Raw genomic sequence first — 21,289 nt, 5'->3', positions numbered from 1 at the left:
CAGACATACAGATCCTACCCCAGAAGGTGGAGCTAGAAACACTTGAGTCTATTGATTTGTCAAAAGAACCGTCACTTCACATGCCACAGTGGTAATAAAGAACAACACGTAACAACAATGTAACCCTGACATTTTTTAAATCTCCAGTCAACTTCTTGCAGATAAATTTCTTTTTGTTTGGAAAATGGGGTCACAAAACAGCTTGAAACTGCTGCACAAATGAAACTATGTTGTGGTTTTGTTCTTTGTTGCATGTGGGAGCAGGGTACATTGTGTCGTTGCTGTGCCGTCACGCTATTACGTAGCTGACGCGGCTATCTGCATCTGGCTTACACGCTGCCTACCGCGATTTGCTGTGGAAACAGAGTTTCAAATACAGCCTTACCATAGTTTGGCACCTGAAGGCCTCCATAGTCAAAGCTCCAATGAAGAACTTTCAAGTTGTATCATTTCGGTGCACCCCCGCGGACAAATCATTTTTAATCCACTCTTTGTTGATTTGTAAGAGCTGTTCTCTATAAAAGATATTCTCCTTTTTGTGTTAAATGTCGAACCTGCAACTCTGTGGCTTGAAACTTTTTAAAACCCCCTCCCTTGGGACCAGTTTTCAGACACTTTGACACTAATAGTGTTGACCCCTGCTGTCATGCCATGTAGAGGTATTTAATTCAGACTGTTTCATTCCCACTTCACCATTTAAAGATCATTAAGTCAGTGAAAGTTAGCAGCCAACACAGGTCACACTTTTTTTTTTCATTGTTGTTGTTGTTCAGGATGAATTTTGAAAACCAAAGTCTGGAATTTCTCTTTGACCTCCTCCACTGCTCTCCTTCAGCTCCCAAAGTTCAAACCAAGGCACAGTCTTGTCAGTCATTTGGAGTTGGTAACAAGCCTTGAACAAATAATATTCTGCTGCAAAGGTTGTTGCAGCTAGAGGCAGGAGCACGACCAAGTTATTTTAACATTCTAAAGAGAGGCATACAGAAGAGCAAGCGAAAGTGTCTCACTAAAAGATGCACAAGCACAAACGCCACAACCAAGGGTTGAAAATGCAGCTAACATTAGTGGGATAATTTACCTTAACATCAAGCATGACAAGAAAGTAAAGCAGTGGAAAGCTGTCACAGATGCAGTTAAGCAGATATGGCTGCCATACATACATTGGAAAAGCCTTGGTTTATCCTCATGCTTAAGACTGTTAATCCCACGTATGTGCTACCCTCCTGCAACGATATTACTGAAGTTGCCTTGCCTCATCTGTTCATTTGCACACATGAAAAGATTACTCAGAGCTAGTTTTGTCCAGTGGCAACAAGCAGCCTTGCATGAGCTTGACAGTGAATCTTAAAAACAATGATTGGACTCTGCTGAGTTTACTTTCTTGACGAGTGCAAAGGTGAGTGGGTTTCCCTTGGGCTTAAAGTCTGTTTCGAGTCAGTACTTTATCCTTTAGTTTTTATTTATTTATTTATTTATTTATTTATTTATTTATTTATTTATAGGAAATAAGAATCTATTTAAACTGCAAATTAAGTTTGGTGTGTGAAAAAAAAATCTGAGATTTCACTTTTGAATTTTATACTGCTCTAGTTTTGGCCTTAAAAATTCAAAGCAACAGTTTAGAAGATCATTGTCAAAGCTCCAGTGTTTTTTGTCCAACAGTTGTCCTGTTTCCCATCTCCTTAACAATATCTGGGTATGTTGTTTTTGGGGAGTGAAAGAGCCTGGTTTAGCTTAAGTTCACAAATGAAATTAAATGGGTTAGATCCTGGAAACTAGATTAGCTTAAGAACGTGTATGACGTCAGGTTTCTGTTTGCATTTCTCTGTGAACAAATATTTTCAGCATTATCTAAAAGCAGAGAACAACTGCACTATAGTCCTTTTATGTTTGTTATACTTGTTTTGAATTAAAACACATGCTAGTTATACCACTGCTTAATATACATTATGCATAGTGCAGCAGTTTTTACCGTAGTTAATGTATATTATACACAATTCACTCATTCCCTTTAATTTACTCTTCTAAGCATGGTGCACCCATCTTAAAGGCTAAATCCCTGGAACAGCATCATTGTGTGATGTACTTATTTTCCTGTAGTCTGTTATGTAATCCTTGTTGTTTTTACTCTGCTATTTAATATCTCACACAGAACAGTGGAAGTTTAAATCCTGCTTACTTCTGATGTAGCCTCTTCTTTCTGCTCTCCTCTGAGAGGCATTAGAGTTCCAAATGAGCGAAATAAGGGGAAACCCTGCCATCGGTGCCAATGGTAATCATTTGGAAAGAATTGAAAAGAGGGGACCCAATTGAAAAAGTAAGGAGATCATTCTGGATTTCCCTGATCCTTACAAATCACACTGGATGTCCTTATTTCCAGGAATTTGAGAGCTTTTTAAGTTCCAAATTGGACAATCTAGGATTAAAGGAAGAATATGTCAATTATTTAGCAGGGTTCACCTTTAGCTCCAAGCTCTGACCGTATGGCTGAGTCACGGAATAAAGCAGCTGTCAGCACTGCAGCTTTAGTTTATATTCTAAGCTGCTGGAGTGTCGCTTCTGCATTCATATACAGGAAAACTAAACTTTTGATTCCTACATTTTGCAGCTCTGCAGGGAACATATAGACTACATGGTAGTGTTCTGCCTCACTGATTATGTTGGTGTGTTCACTGCCCTAGATCATGGTCTAACATGGATGTTTAAAGGCAGCATCCATTACAGCTACATGAGGACACTTGGCATCCTCCCCAGAGGAGCTGCCAGTGAGAGCAGTTTCTGAAACCCCTTGAGAGGAAAAATTGGATTTTGCCTCCACTTTACCACATAGGCAGTGTCTTTGAGTGACAGACTCATTTGCCAGGTTTTGTGGGTGGATGTTTATGCAAATGCCTCTCCTCAGTGGGCTGAAATAGCCATCCAGTGACAGGCCAAAACTAACTGGGTTGAAATGCAGGAACATACAAGTGAGAGGCTGAAAGCGGTGCATAATTTACATTAACATCTCTGGCACCCTGCAATAAGGGCCTGATAAAAAATTGCCACGTTAAGCCTGCCCACATCAAAGTTTTTTTTAGCCTTTTTGTTAAAATAAGACGAGGACGGTACCAGACATCTGACAGTGTTTATCCTCAGCTTCAAAGAGTCACCCTCGCTTCAGAACTGCAGAGCAAAACTGTTACAGAGTCATGTGACTGTTGTTCATGTTTTCTTAAAGGGATGAATAAGGGTTGTTGAGGCCCGCTCTGAGGTGTGTTGCGCTCTAAATGAATTTGTCATATGAGAATCCCGATTGCAGTTGTCCAATTTTGCTTCACAATGAACTGAATTGCTCCTCTCTGCTGTGAGGCGACGATACCGAACCTTTCACACAGTGCAGTTTCACACAGTTGAATATAATGGAAACAAGTTCATGATGTTTCCTCTTTTTACTGAATGTGACAGAAGGGAATTTTTCTTTTTTTGTGGCTGGAAATCAGAGTGATGGGTAGTCTTGAATTATGCATTAGATGGTGGTGAAAAAAAAGTCTGATTTGTATAATGAGAAGATGAGACCGTCTTTTTCATCTACAGACACTCATTACCTGTTGTGTTTGCATTCATATAGAAACCTTTTTGAAGTCAGACGAAACAGGACCACAACGGTGACTATCCCTTTGATTTTTGTGGTTCACTTATCTTTAACTCATAAATTGCAAAGTAGAGTTCGGGCGCTGTGATGTCAAAGCAAGACGTGCAATTACGAATGGAAATGTTTCATGATGGATATGTGCTGCTGTTGTGGTAATAAAGTACAACAGAGGCACATCGTAAAGAGCAGCAGCACCTTGAGTCATGCACTCCAGCAGAAGTGATGCAGCTGCATGATGAGATGTTAAACGAGTGCTTTGCAATGGAGAAACAAAATAGTCTTTAGATGCAAAACAGTTTTTCTATGGCCGTAATGACGTAAATCAAAACTGTTTTCACTCGTCGCTGCTCTGATGTTTCCTGCAGCACAGAAAGACTTCTTTTTATGTGCAAATATTAAATTGAGTTTATTGTTGGGGTTTCACAAGTAACCTAATTGCAATCACAGTCATGATGTGAGATATGCAATTATATAACCGCACAAAGGGCTTGTGATTTAGATTAATGTGCATGTGTCTGATTGAGTTACGCTCATCTGCTGCTCTGACATTGTCCATGTTTGCCTGGTCACATGACGATTCCGCGTGCAAAGCTTAGAGTGACCAACATGGATGCTCATAAGCAGGAGAACATCAAACAAGAAGCTGCTAAGTGTTCAAAAAAGAAAATGCAATGTCTCCTTTATGGTTATATTTTGGATTTACGTTCAGGAGTGTAGAATAGAATTAAGTACTGGAGTTAAAGTCTCTTTGCTCATAACTAATTTACATAAGCATCTGAAAGTGCAAAACATTTTACATACATGGCTTTGTTTTTTGTATTTCCAAAATGCATTGACTTGATGTTTTGTTGAGGTAATTTGAAACTGAATAATCTCTGCTTCTATCTTGATAATCAGACAGGCTCATAATCACAGCTTGCATTATTCTTAATCACAAATCCCAATCACTATCACACAGTCACAGTGTTATGCAGCACTAGTTAAAAAGCAAATCACGAAAAGCACAAAATCTTATCAATCCTAAAATAAAAAAAATCCCTCCTCTCATTTTTTATCTTTTTCATATCTAATTTAAAAATCTTGGGACAGTCTGTCAATCCTGCCTCGGTCACAGTCCTTTAAACTGTCTGCAGCACGGCGGTGGTGTCTCAGATTTGTTGCTCTGTGTTATCTTTTATTTAATAGGCAAAGCTTAAAGAGTTGAATAAGAAACTGTGGCATTCCAAGAAGAATTTATGAGTAGTTGTGGGAGCTGGATGTGCTGGAACACAAATCCACCTCCTTTCTGTGTTCATAACAGCAAACAGGCATACAGGTGGGACACGCTAATAAATCAGACACACATGTTTCAGCATTGATGCATCATTCTCCTGGTGAAGACATCCAGTTATCCAGAGGTGTGGCTGCCTCACGACGCTGCATTAGAATAAGAAACTTCATTACGTGACCCATTACTCTGATTACAGCTCCCTGCAGTAATATGACAGCATTATAGGCAGCAACTGTTACTCCAACATTTTACTGCAATTGTATTTATTGGAGGCAGTAAAGTAAAAAGATAGACTTGTCACTTTACCTCCATGACACAGCAAAAGTGATGGAGGAGTGCCACGCATGGCTAAGTAAGTGAATCAAGAATTAGAGTTTAGAGCATTTCATTGCAACTTACAGACTTTTTTATTGTGATGTATGTTCTGTAAAAACTCATAACTAAGAATCTGCTTTTGTTACTAGTAAAATCTAGTGAAATGTATCAATCACCTGAGAAGTCCAGATAAATGTCTTATTTCAAGATATTACTAGCCAAAAATGAGTTGTTAATGCTAGTAATGAGTAAACAAATTGACAATTGAAAAAGGAAAAATAGCTTGTTAAGTTTCTGGAATTAAGACATTTTTATTTCAAGATATTTCACTCTTAATTTGAGAAAAACAAGAATTTTTGTTTCCCAATTTACAGATTTTTGTTTCCTAAATCATTTTAGCTCTTGTTTTTTTGCTTTTTATACACTGGAATAAAAGGTTTATCAAGACCTGTCGGATTGATTTGACCATATTCAATAATGACTATGAATAATGAGGTACATTAGTCATTTGTTTCTAGAGCAAATATTAGAGAAATACATACCATTTTTATTCCACAGACAGCATTATATTCTAACAATTGATATTTACCTTGTTTATATTTTAAACTAGGGCTGTCATTTTAACGGGTTAATTAGATTAATTAATTACACCGCATATTAACGCGTTATAAAAATTAACACAGATTAATCTGGACCCAGAACCCGCGGGGCGTTCAAAGACGCACTTACTTTTAAATGTCTGGCATTTACAAACCGTGTGTCCTACTTAGAAAAAGAGGTGTTCTCGTCAGATTTTCAAATTTCCGACGGTCCTTGAATGTATCACACGTGAAAAAACCGGAGGGAGGGAAGCGAGAGTGATTTGTGACTGCCTTCCACATCGCGTTTATTCGCAGGTCCTTTTTGAAAATCTGCAGAAAATCAACCGTTTGCTCTAGCTCAATTCTGTAAAAAACAGATAAATCTACACTCTTTATTGCATTAAACAAGCCCTGAATGATCGATATATATCCTGTATTTAAATCTAAAGAATTCTTTGAAAATTTCCTTCCATCTTCCTGGTGTCATGTTCCAGCTTGTGGCTGCTCTGCACCAATCAGCAACACTTTGTGTGTTCAGAGCATGTAAAACTGAAAATACTTCACTTTTCTTTGATCCAAGACTTGAATTAAGTGTTTGTACATAGTTCCTCACATTTTTTAGCCTTTAGCCCTGGTTCTCCTGACCTCATAGAAGTATAGAAGTTCATATTGCAGTGAAAATCCAGTCAACATTGAGTAAAAGCAAAAACCGTCCTAAAAATCAAATCAGCTTATCTTAGGTGCAGGAATGCGTAGATTTTGTAAAGACAGAACCTTAAAACTTTTTTCATGTGTTCCTTATGCATCAGGGTACCTAAAAATGTGTTGTATATACCTTATTTTTAAATGTCTTTTAATGTAATTTTAATGTCCTGGAATTCAAAATCTTTATTCTGGGACCTTAAGCAGATATGAGATTAAAATATGATTAATTAGATTAATTAATTACAAATCCTGTAATTAATTAGATTAATTTTTTTAATCACCTGACAGCACTGTTTTAAACTACTTTAAATCACATGAAATCATGACACATTTACATTTTAGGCATTTAGTATTTCACCACTCAAAATTATCTCCAGCGCAGCAAAGTTAAATGTTTTCGGGATATTCCCTGGAGGAGATGAGGTTTAAACTCTTAAATGCAAACTTCTCTTCTGTTTATCAGTGTGTTCTTTCTGTGCAGATGTGCGGCTCTTTCTAGCATCAGCTCTTTTCACCAGCGACTCTCATGAAAGTATTACTCAACCCGTAAGTAGCACTTACAGTTGATAGGTGCAGAAGGACCCAGTGTCCATGACTCAGCCACAGAAACTCATGGTAGCTCCCTCTGCTGGTCACTTTTTGTCTTAAATGCCGAAGTCTTTTCAATCATGTTGCAGTTTACTCCTTTGAGCGGCGCTGAGCCAACAAGGTGCCACAATTAACAACCCCTATGCTTTCTAGACCAGAGTCACAAGATCAGTTTTACTACTTTGTGTTGGGAGCTGGATCTTATTGATCCTTTCTTTTAGAGGAGCTGTTCAAAAGACTGGCTCATTTTTAGATTTATTTGTTTTGAAGAAGCCAGTTTGGGGGTTAATTCATTTTACATGAGGGGAAAATTCCACTGACTCACGACTCTAACTAAGCTGCCATCCTTCATGTTAAAGAGCCTTTCAATAGATCTTGTTGATCCATGAACGTCACAACTCTCAAGTTCAAACCAGTGTCATCATGGTCAGTTCATAATATCCTGTATAATACATTTTTCCTTACTTCCTTCATGAGACTTTGATACAAAGTTGAAGCTTCTGATACATTTTTCATTCTTTCATTTTGATGACTCACCCTTCATTTTCTTTAGATGTTGTTTGAGCTACATAACCTATTTTTTAATTGGATTGCAGCTCTGACTCCCAGTGTTTCATTCAGCCACTCTTAGGTTTGGGCCTTACTTTGAAATACTTGAGGAGAAGTTTGAAACCCATAAATCACATCCTCCACTCCTCAAATTGTATTTCAGGTTTTTACTTTCAAGCTTTCTACACTGCATCGCGTCGGTTCAGCTGTGACAACACGCAGCTTTCATTTACTCAGAGGCAGTTTGCAGTACACAGTCTGGGCGTAGTGGAGAGTTATCATTCTGACTTCCAATCGTCATGCTGCTGAAATAAAGCCCCAGGACTCAGATCCCAAATCTCTGTCAGACGAAGCAGAGTTTCCACAGCTAATCTGCATCCAGACCACTGCAAGTACATCCCTGTTGTACTGGGATCGACCTATAGTCAGTGGCAAAAGCTAGAGATTGAGGTAATAAAAGTCAGGACAAGCACTGATTAACTCAAACTTAAATTTACTTCTCTTTTTTCTGAACTCCATAGTATGACCAGGGAAAAGGAGAACTATAACTTTTTCACTACTTAATTCTCCAACTCATCCTGGAAACAGCTTCCTAAAACACTAAGAGTCTGCTGAAAAAACAACAACAAAAAAAAAAAAACATATTTTATTCTGGTTCTACTTCTTCAAGTTTGTCGGAGTAAATTAACACATCATAAAATTGTATGCAAACTTTATGCAACAGTTGTCACATTTGCAAATGTCATTTGCAGGAAATGACAACTTGTTAAGCTAACAAAGACCATGCAGGATTTATCAGGCCATAAATAATGCAGATTAAAGTTCATATTCATTTTTAAACAGCAGAATACTAATGTTTTGGCACTTAGAATAACCCTGATTCTTAATTACATCTTTCCCATGTATCTGCATGCCCTCTGTCTGTCTCTCACATTGCTTTGGGTGACATTTACCCACTCCGGATGCAAAATTTTAAGCAGCTGTATTTAATGTAGTATATTTAATTTGCAAAAACTAAGTTGAAAACTTATGAGAATAATAATAACAAAAAAACTATTCAAGGAAAAAAAGCAGTAATATGAGGAAAAAATGTGCTTTTGAAGGGAAAATCAGAAGAGCATCTTGTGACATCAGTTTAAGTTTGATAGATTGGTGAATACTCAGGGTCTGATTCACTCAAGGTTTGCACTCCTTCAGCAACTGAAAAATGTTTGCAAATGATCCAAAAAGACATTTTCTAATCTAAAAAGCATGCACAAAGGGTTAAGAGCATCATGAACTGTGCTGCAAAGCTAACAGCGTCTTTGTCGTCAGTGATAAAAACTGGTGCTAACAGCCCCCCTGTCAGTCAGAGTGAAATATTAACCATCCGCTAAGAACTAGCGCTAACTGCACCACAGAGTTTATAAGATTTTTTTGGCTCAAACTCAAACAGTAACTCACCTCTGGATGAGCTAAAAATAATGTATTGGTACACAAAGTCTATTTATGTTACTTTGATATTGCTGGTGTTTTGATAATCAGGAGTTAAATCAACCTATTATCATGTGGGCAGATAAAATTCATCTCCATCGCGATGAGAGCACACAGCTCAGCTCTGTGCAGCACAGAGTGGAGATGCTAACAGCTAATTTCAGTCACAATCAGGTGCAAAACTGGTGCAAGCTGCACAAAGCAGGTGTGTATCATTACAGTAGTTTGTTTTGAGCATTAGACCTTAAGATGGAGAAGATGGGTGGGGGGCAATTCTTGGTGCCATCAATAAAAAGACACTCAAGCAAATCAGCTCCACATTGTCATAAGCATCAGGACTTTGAATACTCATTCTAAAGAAAAGCAGGCTGATGAGCGGCCTATGCAGGTGTTGGCTGTATGACCTTTGTTAACTCTCATTATGTTATTTCATGTATAGTCTGTCATCACAATGTCTCATCATTACAGCTCCATCCCCATGAGACTGCAACCTTATTCTCACCAAATCAAAAGTTTTTGTTCACAGCTTTGCCCTTGTACACCAAAGACTGTTTTCCTCTAATGAGTTTTTCTATTTATATGACAGTTTTTTAATCCAATGTGTTTTTTTTCTTTTTTCAAAGAGTTGTTGAAATTTTAGACCAGAATAAAACTGTTACCATGTATTTTGACAGAAGGAAATGGTGCAGTGGTCTTTTATTTTGAAGGAACTTTAACTTAAACAACTAAAGTAATTACAGTATTTCCAAAATGAAACAACTCCAGTTGTCTCATAGGTTGATGAGTTCACAAATCTGGAACAAGGAACCCATGTGAACCGGTAAACCTGAGTCATCCCTGCTGTGTCTCTTCACAGACATTATGTAATCTGCTATGTAAACCTCCATACGGAGGGTTCAGGTTTTGATTGACAGCCATCTGGCTAAACAACCTTAGAGCTGTCATTAAACATGACATGCAGGTTTAATAAAGCCATGTGACAGACAGGAGCAAAGCTTAATGAACTTTGACAGAATGAACTGCACCGTTCACGCTGGTTCACGTTGGTTCACATTGAAGGACTCGAAAGGGGACCTTAGATAAAGCAAACATCAGAAAGTGCCTTTTGGTGGTTTACAAAACAGTGCAGTCTTTTTAATCCATTAACTAGCTGTGCAAAATAAAACCATACCAAGCCTCATGTGGTGGACTTCATACTTTATGGCGCCATAAATTTGTAATGGCTGAAAAACTGAGACTTTTGTGGTTCCAAAGAGCCCCTTGGCATCCATGTGTGACAGAAGCAGAACTTTAAACATGGCAACAGTTTCTGTGGTTTCATATCACTCTGTAAAATGACTCAGGAGTCACCTCAGAGCCTCATGAATTTTTATACCCCGAAACAGCAACCGAGGCCATTTGAAGAAGACACAGTTTATATTCTGTATGTATATTTTTGAGGAGTGCTCAGTCACTCACTCACCCACAGACTCTCTTATCTCTCCCTAAGAATTACAGTCCTTTGAAAAGTCATTTTTGGTTAAATGTTCGACCTCATTTGAGCTGTTTTCTGTTTCTCAAAACTGTCAGGCTCTGCACCATCTTTTTTTTTTAGACAAAGCAGAATTGGACAGAGACAGAGAAGATGGCTGTCACTTTCACACTGATGTGTGGTCCTGCAGTCTATCACAATGTCTGTGCAGCCTCTAGAGGTTAAATACAGAAGAATAAACACAGAGGGGAGAAAATATTGCATCTAGAAGGATCCAGGAGCTGGAGGAAGAGAGGGCCACTGAGCTGAGGATTTAAGAGAGAATAGGGAGGCTGGGATGTTCAAGATATTTACTATGGCTGAAGACAAATAATGCATGTCTAAGATAAAACAAACAGATTCTGTGCTGTTGAGCTGAGCTCCCTCCTTCACTGAATTGGAACTAAAATGGCCTCCAAGTGTACTGAACAATGGGGGTGAGCATAATGCAGTGTGACTACTGAGTGACTTGACTGAGATCCAAAGTGAATAAAAGGCCTCACTATGTGAGGCGGCGAGGCTGTGCTGCTGCAGTGCTCAGGACTCTGGCGGGTGACAGTGCATTAGAACGCTTCACACACATTTCATTTGCCAATAAAATCCTATTGCCATTTTCCACATGGCACACGGCCTGTGTCGTCAGAAGCTGTAATGATAAAATGAGCATCTGCAGCTGCACAAATAAGCATCTGCAAGGAGTCTTAAAGGGGATATCACCTTCCTATTAGCTGTAGTGGGATGATAAGTTTATTTTCCTCTTTGTCAATTCAGTGCTGAGTGACATAAGGAAAAAATAAGATAGAAATCCAAATAATTTAATTTAGAAACAGAACTGCACATGCTTTTCTCCCAGGAACAGGACTGGGATGTGTGATGTCATTTCTAACCTACTTCTTTGGCTAACAATGAATTTTGAGGCCCACTCCGTGTGGACTCATCAAATATTTATCAGAATATTTTACATCAATATGAGCCTCAGCTCTGTGTATCGTTATCTAGCTTAAAACAAATTATAAACCCTTATCTCCCGAAAACATCTGACTGTCACCGCCACGTTTGTCATCTTTATCACACTCTTACCTACAAGTCAGTGACAACAGGAAATAGCAGGCGTGGGCAGAGATGAGCGAAGTTATATGAACCGAGGTATCTGATGGAATCAAAATGCTCTTCGAATGAGCCGCTCCACATTTCATTTTAAACATATAAAATTGTCTTTTCTGTGACAATATTTCATGGCGTAGAAGGCATTTGTTGCAGTTCCTCGTACCAGATGGATAACCGTGACATGGACGTCTCTGTTGGAGGCTTCATTAACTGGGGAAACCTCGGAGGACATGCAACAAAGCTGTCAGACAATAAGACTCCTTGACCCTGATCCTTGAAAACTGGCAACAAATCGGAACAAAAAGTGACACACTTTTCCTAAGCCAAGGGCGGTCCAGTCGACTGTAAGCCACAGAACAAGACAATGCCCTGTGTTGTCGCTTATTTCCTGGAGCCGAGTGCAATTTGCGGATGATTTGAACACTGCATTGTGAATTTGAGGATTAAAGCTTGTATTCTTGTAAACAGTGATATTGCAAAGGATTGGTGATGAGAATATGTTCCAAAAAATCTGCTTGTACTTCTTATCTGACGCCTCTCTGCGCATGTAGTTTTTAACTACCAGGGAGAGGGAAATTTGCGACAGCACATCAGATCATGGAAACATTTTTTACCCAGCATTTGCCTATTTTTAATTTGTCATCCCTGAAATCCTGATTCACACAACCGAATCTGAGCACTCATTGGATTAAAAGCCTGAAAGCAGCCAAGGACACGTCATCACAGAGCAGACACTCAGTCACTCATTCACCTATGGGCAGCTCAGAGTCATCAGCCTACTTGACTTGAATGTGTGGGATGTGGGAGGAATCCCACACGAACGCAGAGAACAGAGAGGAAAAAAAGGATAGGGAATTAAATCTGTCTTGCTGTGAATGCCACTGCGCCACTGCGCTGCTTCCTTTTACAACTTTTATTCATGAAATAGGAGAATATGAGATAAAAATAAAACTGCATAAATGACTCATCCGAGTAGTACATCTGTTAGGGATTTTATGTGTCACCATGGTTTTCCAAATGGCACCAAACGAAGGAGCGAGGTCTGTCCTTTGTCTGCATAATCACCTTAAACAGTTAAGAGCTTTAACCTTTCAAATGTTTGTCAGTCTCTGCGTGTGTGAAAGGCTGGTGGGGCTTTCAGGGGCATGGCTGGAGAACACAACCTTCAGCTTCTGCAGGTCTTTGATGTGCTCTGACGCCATCCTCTACCAGGAACTGAGAAGATCAAAGACAGGCGATTTTATCAAATGGAGCCCTTGTCGACTGTTTGTAATGCTTTATTCTTCGTCAGGAACACCCACTCTGTCACCACCATGCCACAGGAGACACAGTGCTCTTTTAAACCCAGTGGTGATCTCCCCCCGTTATCCAGATGAAAACGGATTTATTCAAACCTCCCATCAACTCGCCCTATAAATAGAAGCTTGTGGAAAATCTTCTGAGAGGGAAAAAAAATAGGCTTTGCTCTTAAGCTGTTATTAACATGCTGATAGAAAAATGTCAAATGTTATTTGAAAGGAGGGAGTTTCATGAAAATAAGCATCATGCTTCACTGTACTATTTGTGATCTTAAGAGCAGATCCATTAATTGATGAGATTATCTGACAAATAAAGACAGCTGAGTCACTCTCTCTGCTGTTCTGCACATGCTACTTGACCGCAGGGCGAGTTGTAACGGTAATTTGCATCAGTAACTGTGTGCATTATTGCTTAAGGGCTCTACTGGAAGGGTAGGTGAACGATACTTGAAATGAGTTTATCATCCAACTTGATGGAGGCCAACCACTTAATAAATCATGTGACAATTTAGAGCCCGAGTAACTCTCACAAAAGCGCTAAAAATACTGGAGGCCTGGGGTATGTTTCTGGATAAAATTTGAATCAAAATCAGCCGAAAGAATGTGATGAGGCAAAGAACCAAGCCTCTACATTCACACATTGTCTGCCTCCTCTTCTTCAGGGTGCTAATGCTATTTCTGTGAGAACCACAGGGGAGAACGCTCCACAAAGTCCCTGCTTTTGCCCCCCACCCCCCAACAAAAAACAATCTAAAGGTTGACTCATTATTTTTGCTTCAGCATGCCATGATGAATGCCCCTCCTTTGTGTCTCCCGCTAAACGCACCTCACCTCAGAAGTGTACTGGGAAGATTCCTCTGGGGTTTATTCTCTGCTATCTGTTAAAATGCAAGCAGCTATGTGTCAGGCAGGGCTCCCTTTGTGATTCAAAGTACAAAAAAACCTCCCCCTGCTACCTGCTGACACTAATGAACAGAATCATTACGGCCTTATCATAAGCGTTTACCACCAAACGGTTTCTCAGCTCTCTACAGGTGGGTGTGTGTGCATGTGTGGGTGTAATGTATGTGCATTTGTACACACGTGCACTAAAAGGTCTGCAGATTACACCATTTGCTTCTGTGAGGTCTTTATGCTCAATTCCAACAAACACGTTGCATTGCTCTATGGCAACACGGGACAAGTGGCCCATTTCTGTAAAGGACATCTTTAAAATAGTCTTTTTATATTGATAATCTCAAGCCTGATCGATTGAAGTATTGGGTTTTTGATGTGATGCTGCTGCATCCATGATCCCAGTCGTCCCATGTGACAGAGATGCCATTAAAAGCTAAAGGATGTGTCCACATTGGTTGGTTTTTGTCAGATGACATAAATGTATATTTATATACATAAGACACAAAAGTTCTCTTTGGATTTGCAGCCATTTTAACTCTGTGCTGATGTGTAGAAAAACAGCCATTTTAAATTCACAGCAGTGATAGTGCATTTTGAATTCAGTCCAACCAAATAAAAGACCCCATATTTTATGTGGATTTGGTTTGTGCTGCTGTGGTCTTTACTACACCCAACTCCTCTGGCAGCTTAGTTCTTGGCTCATCTCTGAGCCGACTGCAGTCTATAGATCTATGTGTGCTCTTTGTTTCATGGGCCATCACACTTCAAACATGCAATAAGGGCAGAGAAGGGAGTGATTGACGTGCACATTTTACTGACATGATTACTTTCTTATCTATGCATACAGTAGTCCATTACATCTATGTCAGCAAAGAGGAGGAAGATGACAGGATACTCACCTTCTTTAGGAGGCCGTTTCACCTCTGCACTCAGATTGCAGACCTGCCCAGCTTGTAGTTGGGGCGACAAGCATCCCTCTGTTTGTGGATTCAAAGGTAAAACCACGTTGTTGAGCATGAGCATGCTCTCTGATTCTCCATCGCCTAAATGCTGAGGACATGTGCATTTCGAGTACACGATCCCACACGTCTCCACTGTCCCTTTCTCTAGTTTCAGGCAGTTTTCCAGCCACGTACAAAGCACTTGACACCCAAACTGGCTGGGGCTCGCCTTGTTCAGCACCAAAAACTCCACAATGGATTTCTCCTCCTCATCCAGCTTCTGCGGCGTCAATCCGTTGTAGTCATAAGGGAAAACTCTCCGAAGTTGAACAAAATTCTTGTCGTACAGCAAAAATACATAAATATTCTTTGTATCGCACAGGTACACTATAGACTCGTTGACTTTCAGCAACTCGTTGATCTTTTCGTGTGAGTAATGATCAAACTGATAAGCAAGCAAAGAATATTCAGAGCAGCTCAAGTCTCGCTTGTATAGCTTCAGGTAGATGCTGTATTTGGTTGGGTCTGGGTTCTCCAGCGTCCATGTACAGTTTGTATAGTTTTTAGGAAACATTTCAGTCACCGAATATGATCCATAAATCACCCCCTTGACCAGAGTGGAACACCAATAATCTTGGGCACCAGTTAATCCAAACATAACCAGAAGATAGGTGGAAAATATATAAATCAACAGGTTTCGAACAGCCTTCATCCTATGTCATTTGGCCTGCAGGGAGAGATGGAGAGAGTCACACCACAGGATTTTGAATCAGTAGGCACATGAGGCATGATAGATCTTTATCCAGGGTGATTGATGACTTTCACACATTTCTTTTCACGTCTGACCATGAAAATGGGAGCAAAAAAACAAAAACACATTAACCTCAGCATCATGCCTTCTGCATCCCCAAGCTGCCTCCTTTATTACTTTACTTTGTGCAAACATTGCCACCTTGTGGTTGCTTCAGTCATTATTTATTTATTTATTTATTTTGGGGGAGGTGGGTGCAATAATGTGAGTCACTTAGACATTTATAATTGGGTCGTATTTGGTATAGCACGAGCCCCTGTGATGTCTTCAAATAACGCTGTTTAAAATATGTGACATTAGAGAGGAGCCGTGAGGTGTCAGAGTCAGGGCAGCGCTCACGATCCGCGGCACGCAACTGCTCATTTTTACGCAGTTACCAGGATCTTTTTTTCTGGTCCAAATCAAGCTGTTTTCTTCGTGATTTATTCCGCTTCTCTTTCACACGACAGTTAGATAACACGAGGGAGACGAATCCACAGACTGAGAACGTCTCCGCGTCCTGTCTGCGTGGTTACCGTGGCTCACCTCGCTCTTTCTCCCTCCTGCGCTCTCGGTCCACTACGACCTGCATGTCTCCGAAATTCAGGGCTTGACATATTTGACAATGCAATTTGATAAAGAGCCAGTGTGTGCTTCAGTGTGCGCATGTTGTGTGTTTGAGAGTGTGATTCAACTGGCATGCCTGCGTGCGCGCGCCTTAGTGTGTTTGTGTGCGTGATGGAGAGGGGGAGAGGGAGCGAAAAGGAGCCAGGGAGAGAATGCAATGCGATGTCCTGATTGCTTTAATCCTACAGGCAATGCAGCTGTGAGCAGTGTCACACAGCAGCGCGTGCGTGAGTGCGCGCGTGTCCCAAACTGTGTGTGCATGTGCACGTGTGTGTAGGCGTTGAAACCCCAAGTAGGCTATACATACCAGAGTCTGGAGAACAGATTATTTTGCACTTACGAGTCCAACTTTGCGGGTTTTTTTTTTCGTGGGATGTTAAAAGCTGCCCGTCACAGCACATTAGGAGAATAAATGTGTTACATAAAGATTTGTGGAAGCAGTGTGGAGTGAGATCAGCTCTTAGTCGCGATAAATCCATATGATTCCACATCCCTCCCTGCAAGACTCACGGCCAAGGCTGCACAGAAAGAGGGAAATCAGTATTCTGGAGACGAGAAAACGGTCGTCAAGAGACGCTGATTTTATTGCCGGGGCTTCTAAGAGCAATTTCGTCTCGAGAGGACATCTGAATATAGAGACACGGGCTCCATCTCATGCAGTGTCAGTTCGACGCTCGGCGCTTTAAAGTGATTTTTGCCTCTGAAGAGAGAGATCAGCTCTTTAAAATCATCTGTTAAGCACCCTGCACTAATACGAGCGGATGAAAGCTCCAAAGCCATCATGTTGAATAGACAGGACACATATTTAACAGGGGGAGGCTAAACTTTAACTGACGGATGTCACATGAAAAGAGCTTTTCAGCTGTGGCTCCATGCAGTCGTAGCACACTGATATTTATAATTATAAAAATAAAAATCTTACCTTACACTGCGGAAGCTATGGCTATTTTCCCAACATACTTGACCACATCCTTTATAAATAAATTCTGCAGCCCTCCAGTGAATCGATACTCCCCATTCCCGACGATACAAGTCCGGCGCAACAAGATGCTTCAATGGATGAAAATAAAATGCGTTACACTCCGGTCTGCCCGCTCATATCCCCCCGTCTTCTTCTTCTTCTTCTGGGTTTTTCCCATCAAAACGGAGCGCAACAACACACGCCAGCCACCGAGAAAGAGGGGAGAGAGAAAGAGAGGGAGGGAGCGAGAGAGAAGGGGGAGAAAGACGGAGAGAGAGACACCCAAAGAGAGGAAGAAATTCTTGGAGTGATGAAAAGAAGAGAGCAATTCTTACAGTATTACCATAAATTCATCCCTTCACGTTTCTATTTCTATTCCCACTGTTATGTTTTTCCTCTCCTGCAAGTCGCACAAACCCCCCCTTTTGGAAAAAAAAGGGGAGGATTAAAAAAAAGAGAGATCCGTAGTGGGTGGATGTGAGATGTTGGGGGCTAGTGAGTTACAACAGAGAGAGAAATAGACGCGCTTTGCTCGCTGCTTGCAGAGCTCCAGGAGCAGGCTGCAATATCACGTCACACACTCAGCCGCTAAGATAAAGCACGTACGTACGCTTCTTACTGCCGCTGCGTCTGGCACCACCAATACTTTCTCCCCTGCCCTCCTCCTTCCTCTCTTTTTTTGCCTTTATCCTCATGTATGCCTTCCCCTTAATTCGAGTCAAAAGGGTTTCCCCCCTGAACTGGACCCTCTCAGTTGCGCTCAGACAACGCTGCAGCAGCTCACTCCATCACAGGAATACTTCACGGACTTTTATTTTGTAATTTTTGTCATAGAGGAGAATAATGATCCCCCCTAAAACAATCCACGCGCTCTAGCTGTGGGACCTGAGAGCTCGCTGGTGTGCTCGCTAATCTTCCCCTCCTCTCCTGATGGGTGACAGCCGCTCTTGTTTTGACTCCTTCACTGGTTGGTGGTGAATTTCGTGCTGCACGTCCTCCTGTTCGCCTCCTTCACTCTGCAGGAAGAACTCGAGCTTATGGGGCAACTTGAAATCTCTTTGGAAAAGTTGTAGCTTTGCACCTTACAGGTGCAGCTCAAACCTGCTGTGGTTTTGTTTTTTGGGTTTGCTCTTCATCTGCTTTTCAGACATGCTTGCCTTCAGGAGAATACATGTTTGTAGCCTCCAGTATATTCAAGGTAAGGATTTAGTGCAATATACTACATGAGGAATAAAGAAACAACTTAAAGGCAGCATTTTTCCCTTCTTGTGAATGTGTTCGCTTGACGTTCAGAGGCATCCATTTCTTGACCAGCAGGCAATTAAATCCACTGTAACCTCCAGCTTTCAGCAGTTGGTCGCCAACAATGCAGCATCATTGGCTTTGCAATTGCCTTCATTGCCTATTGGCTGAAGAATGGAGCCCTGATGGACACGGAGAGTTAGCACACTCCTCTGAATCGCCTGCTGATCACGTTGCCTGCCTTTTGAAGAGCTTTTCTTTATCAGAGACAAATAAAGCATCACATTCTTAATTATGGACCTTGTGCATTAAAAATGAGGATTTAATGTGCATGACCCTCACACATTCTGATTTGCATACCCAGAAAAATTTGCATATTTAAAAGGGAGACACTAAATTGGGCTGTGTGGATAGAAGCAATTGTCCCTGCAGTATAATTTTACCATGTTTTTCTCCCCTCTCTTTCCTCCTCTGTTTTTGGAGGGTTGGGTCAGCTGCTCTAATCATTTTGCTGTGCACAGTTAACTCTCATTAGCCTGGCCGTCTCATTCAGGCCTCGACTGAATGTGTTCCATGTGAGCAGATGCTGCATGAAGAGCCTATTTGTTTATTTATTTCCAGGAAGTTTCAGCGTGAAGTGTTGGTAAGAATGCAACAGAACTACACACGGATACTATCAGCCTCAGCGAGCAGTGAGAGACTCTGAGAGAACATGTTTATAACCCGACATCCTGTACCAAGCAGCGTTTACAACATTGTTAATCTGCTGCCAAACTTATAAAAGAGATTGGAGTCATTCGGCGCAGTTGGTCGCCGTGGCCCGCAACTGCTTTAGCTTTCTAATTCCAGTCTTCCCCAGGCATCGAGTGGAACAACAGGGATGACCTCAAGCCAGCCCACTTTCTACACCATAATGAAGACTTGGGCGTTTAGGGAGCTTTTGAATCAGTAAGCTAAGAGGAGGAAGAAATTCATGCAAAGCCTTATTGGACAAAGAAGCTACAATAAGCATCTCTCCACTGACTCATGGGGAGGCCTATTGCCAGGCTTTCGGACTGCTGCCATAACACATTCCCAAACTGTGCCCTGCATGTTTGGTTATTTCGCAGCCTGGAGACATGATACAATCCTGGAGAAAATGTGGCCCCATGCTGTTAAAGTACATCAGGAATAATAAGAGGACATGGAAATCAGTTGTAAAGCCATAAAATGTGAATTGTGTGGGTGATCACAACTACTGTGTTGTTTTCTATAAAAGTGTAACTTCCTTGCAATGATTTGGAAGATTATGATGAATAAAAACCGTAAATGACATCATGTGGTCTGTGTTGAGGTTAAATCTAATTCATTCCCCTCATCTCCTGGTCAAAGACTTGATAAATCACTGTGTAAAACACTGAAACACTGTGCAGAAAGTATGCACTTTTCTGCATTTGGAAAATTTTCTAGCATTTTTCTAAAACATCTTCATTCTGCACCCAGCAGCAAACACGCCACAGAACAATTTATCCCCTGCTAGAATCTCTTAAACATTTGTGATATATCTTGTCCAATAGCGACCGCAGAATCTGTCATATTATTCTGTCAACTGGAGAATCTGTTTGAGCACATGGATTCTGAATTATTCATGACCTCGCATAAAGAATAGGCCTATTATCACCTGCTCCTGTTGGTGTGACTGAACCTGCATGTGTGTGTGTGCAGAATAGTACATCTCTTTGATATAACGGCTGTTTTACAGCAATCATGTCCATTTCAAAATCTCATGGGATAAACATCAGTCTATTGATCATGTGATAAACATCAGTCCATTGATGTAAACCAGCCATTATGAATCATTATGACTGCCCCAGGATTATATGAACTATCACTCCTGTAGAGAAATTATGGGGGTTCTTTTGTGCTCACAAATACACATTCGCACACGGGCACATGAGGGGAATTCTCAAGGCGCCAGCGGAAATGTATTCCGACTTTCAGCCCAGCTCAGTCACCACCAGGTAGTCCATATGTTACATTTGTCTGAGCACAGTGATAATGGGCTTGTCCCAGTTGGAATCTCAGCTGGATGACTTATTGGAAAAACCCCAAATGAGCAAGACTGAACAAGTTTTTCTTGAACTGCTGATTTATTTTGTGCATCCTCCTGTGCTGCTGTGAATAAGTTGGTACACTTCTTGTCACTGAATATGATATATATTTCTTTAATGGTCAGATCTGGGAGCAATCTCCTGTCTCTTTACTACTGCACTGCTACTTTTTCTCCAGCACATCGCCATGCAGAAGTGATACATCTGCCTTTCCCTGCTGCAATGTCAGATGACTTTATTTTGTGCACTACGAGTAGTCACTACTGTTTTCTGCACGGAAGCAGCATAGCTCCAAGGATGGAAACTCACATCGAAAGTCTGTCAGTCAGGCTACTGGTTTCATTGACTACTGGATGGATGGCGATGAAATGCTTTGAAGACATTCGTTGTCTCTTGAGGATAAATCCCTCTGACTTTGATGGCCCCTTTGACTTTTCCTCCAACACCTGCAGCAGGTCGTATATTTTTAATCTAAGGAGAATATTTGCACAACTTTATGATGGATTGGCGTAAAAATTGGAACTGATACCAACAAATTTCAAATACTTAAATCACAGGATTTTCAGAAACTAGGCCCCAAAAACCTGCCAGAATAATGCATTTGAATAATAAAGCACTGACTCCCAAACCCAGCCAACTAAAAATCACATTTAGATATTAGAGGAAAATTAGGTTAGCAGCTAAAAAGCCCAGGAGAAAAAACAATAGCAAACT

The 21,289-nt window shown here is 40.8% G+C and overlaps 1 protein-coding gene across 11 annotated transcripts in view; it reads right to left on the bottom strand.

Moving 5' to 3' along the window:
- The window catches only part of adgrb3 (adhesion G protein-coupled receptor B3), a 147,878-nt gene extending 130,079 nt beyond the window's left edge, over positions 1-17,799 (bottom strand). For 4 of the 11 annotated variants that reach the window (XM_074676647.1, XM_074676650.1, XM_074676651.1 and 1 more), the window contains exons 1-2: positions 17,205-17,790; positions 14,824-15,592 (exon numbers count right to left, since the gene is read on the bottom strand). In XM_074676647.1, the coding sequence (XP_074532748.1) occupies positions 14,824-15,577 (754 nt within the window). In that variant the 5' untranslated portion in view covers positions 15,578-15,592; positions 17,205-17,790. Of the gene's footprint in view, positions 1-14,823; positions 15,593-17,204 lie in introns of all 11 variants that reach the window. The other 7 variants (XM_074676648.1, XM_074676653.1, XM_074676655.1 and 4 more) reach the window with 4 other exon arrangements.
- Between the last annotated feature and the right edge of the window lie 3,490 nt (positions 17,800-21,289).

The sequence above is a fragment of the Halichoeres trimaculatus genome, unplaced genomic scaffold (genome assembly GCF_033239565.1).
Source record: "Halichoeres trimaculatus isolate MK-OKI-2021-1 unplaced genomic scaffold, fHalTri1.1 fHalTri1_scaffold_8, whole genome shotgun sequence".
NCBI lineage: Eukaryota > Metazoa > Chordata > Actinopteri > Labriformes > Labridae > Halichoeres > Halichoeres trimaculatus.
Note: the sequence above shows the minus strand (reverse complement) of the source record. Positions and strands in the feature narration are given on the sequence as shown.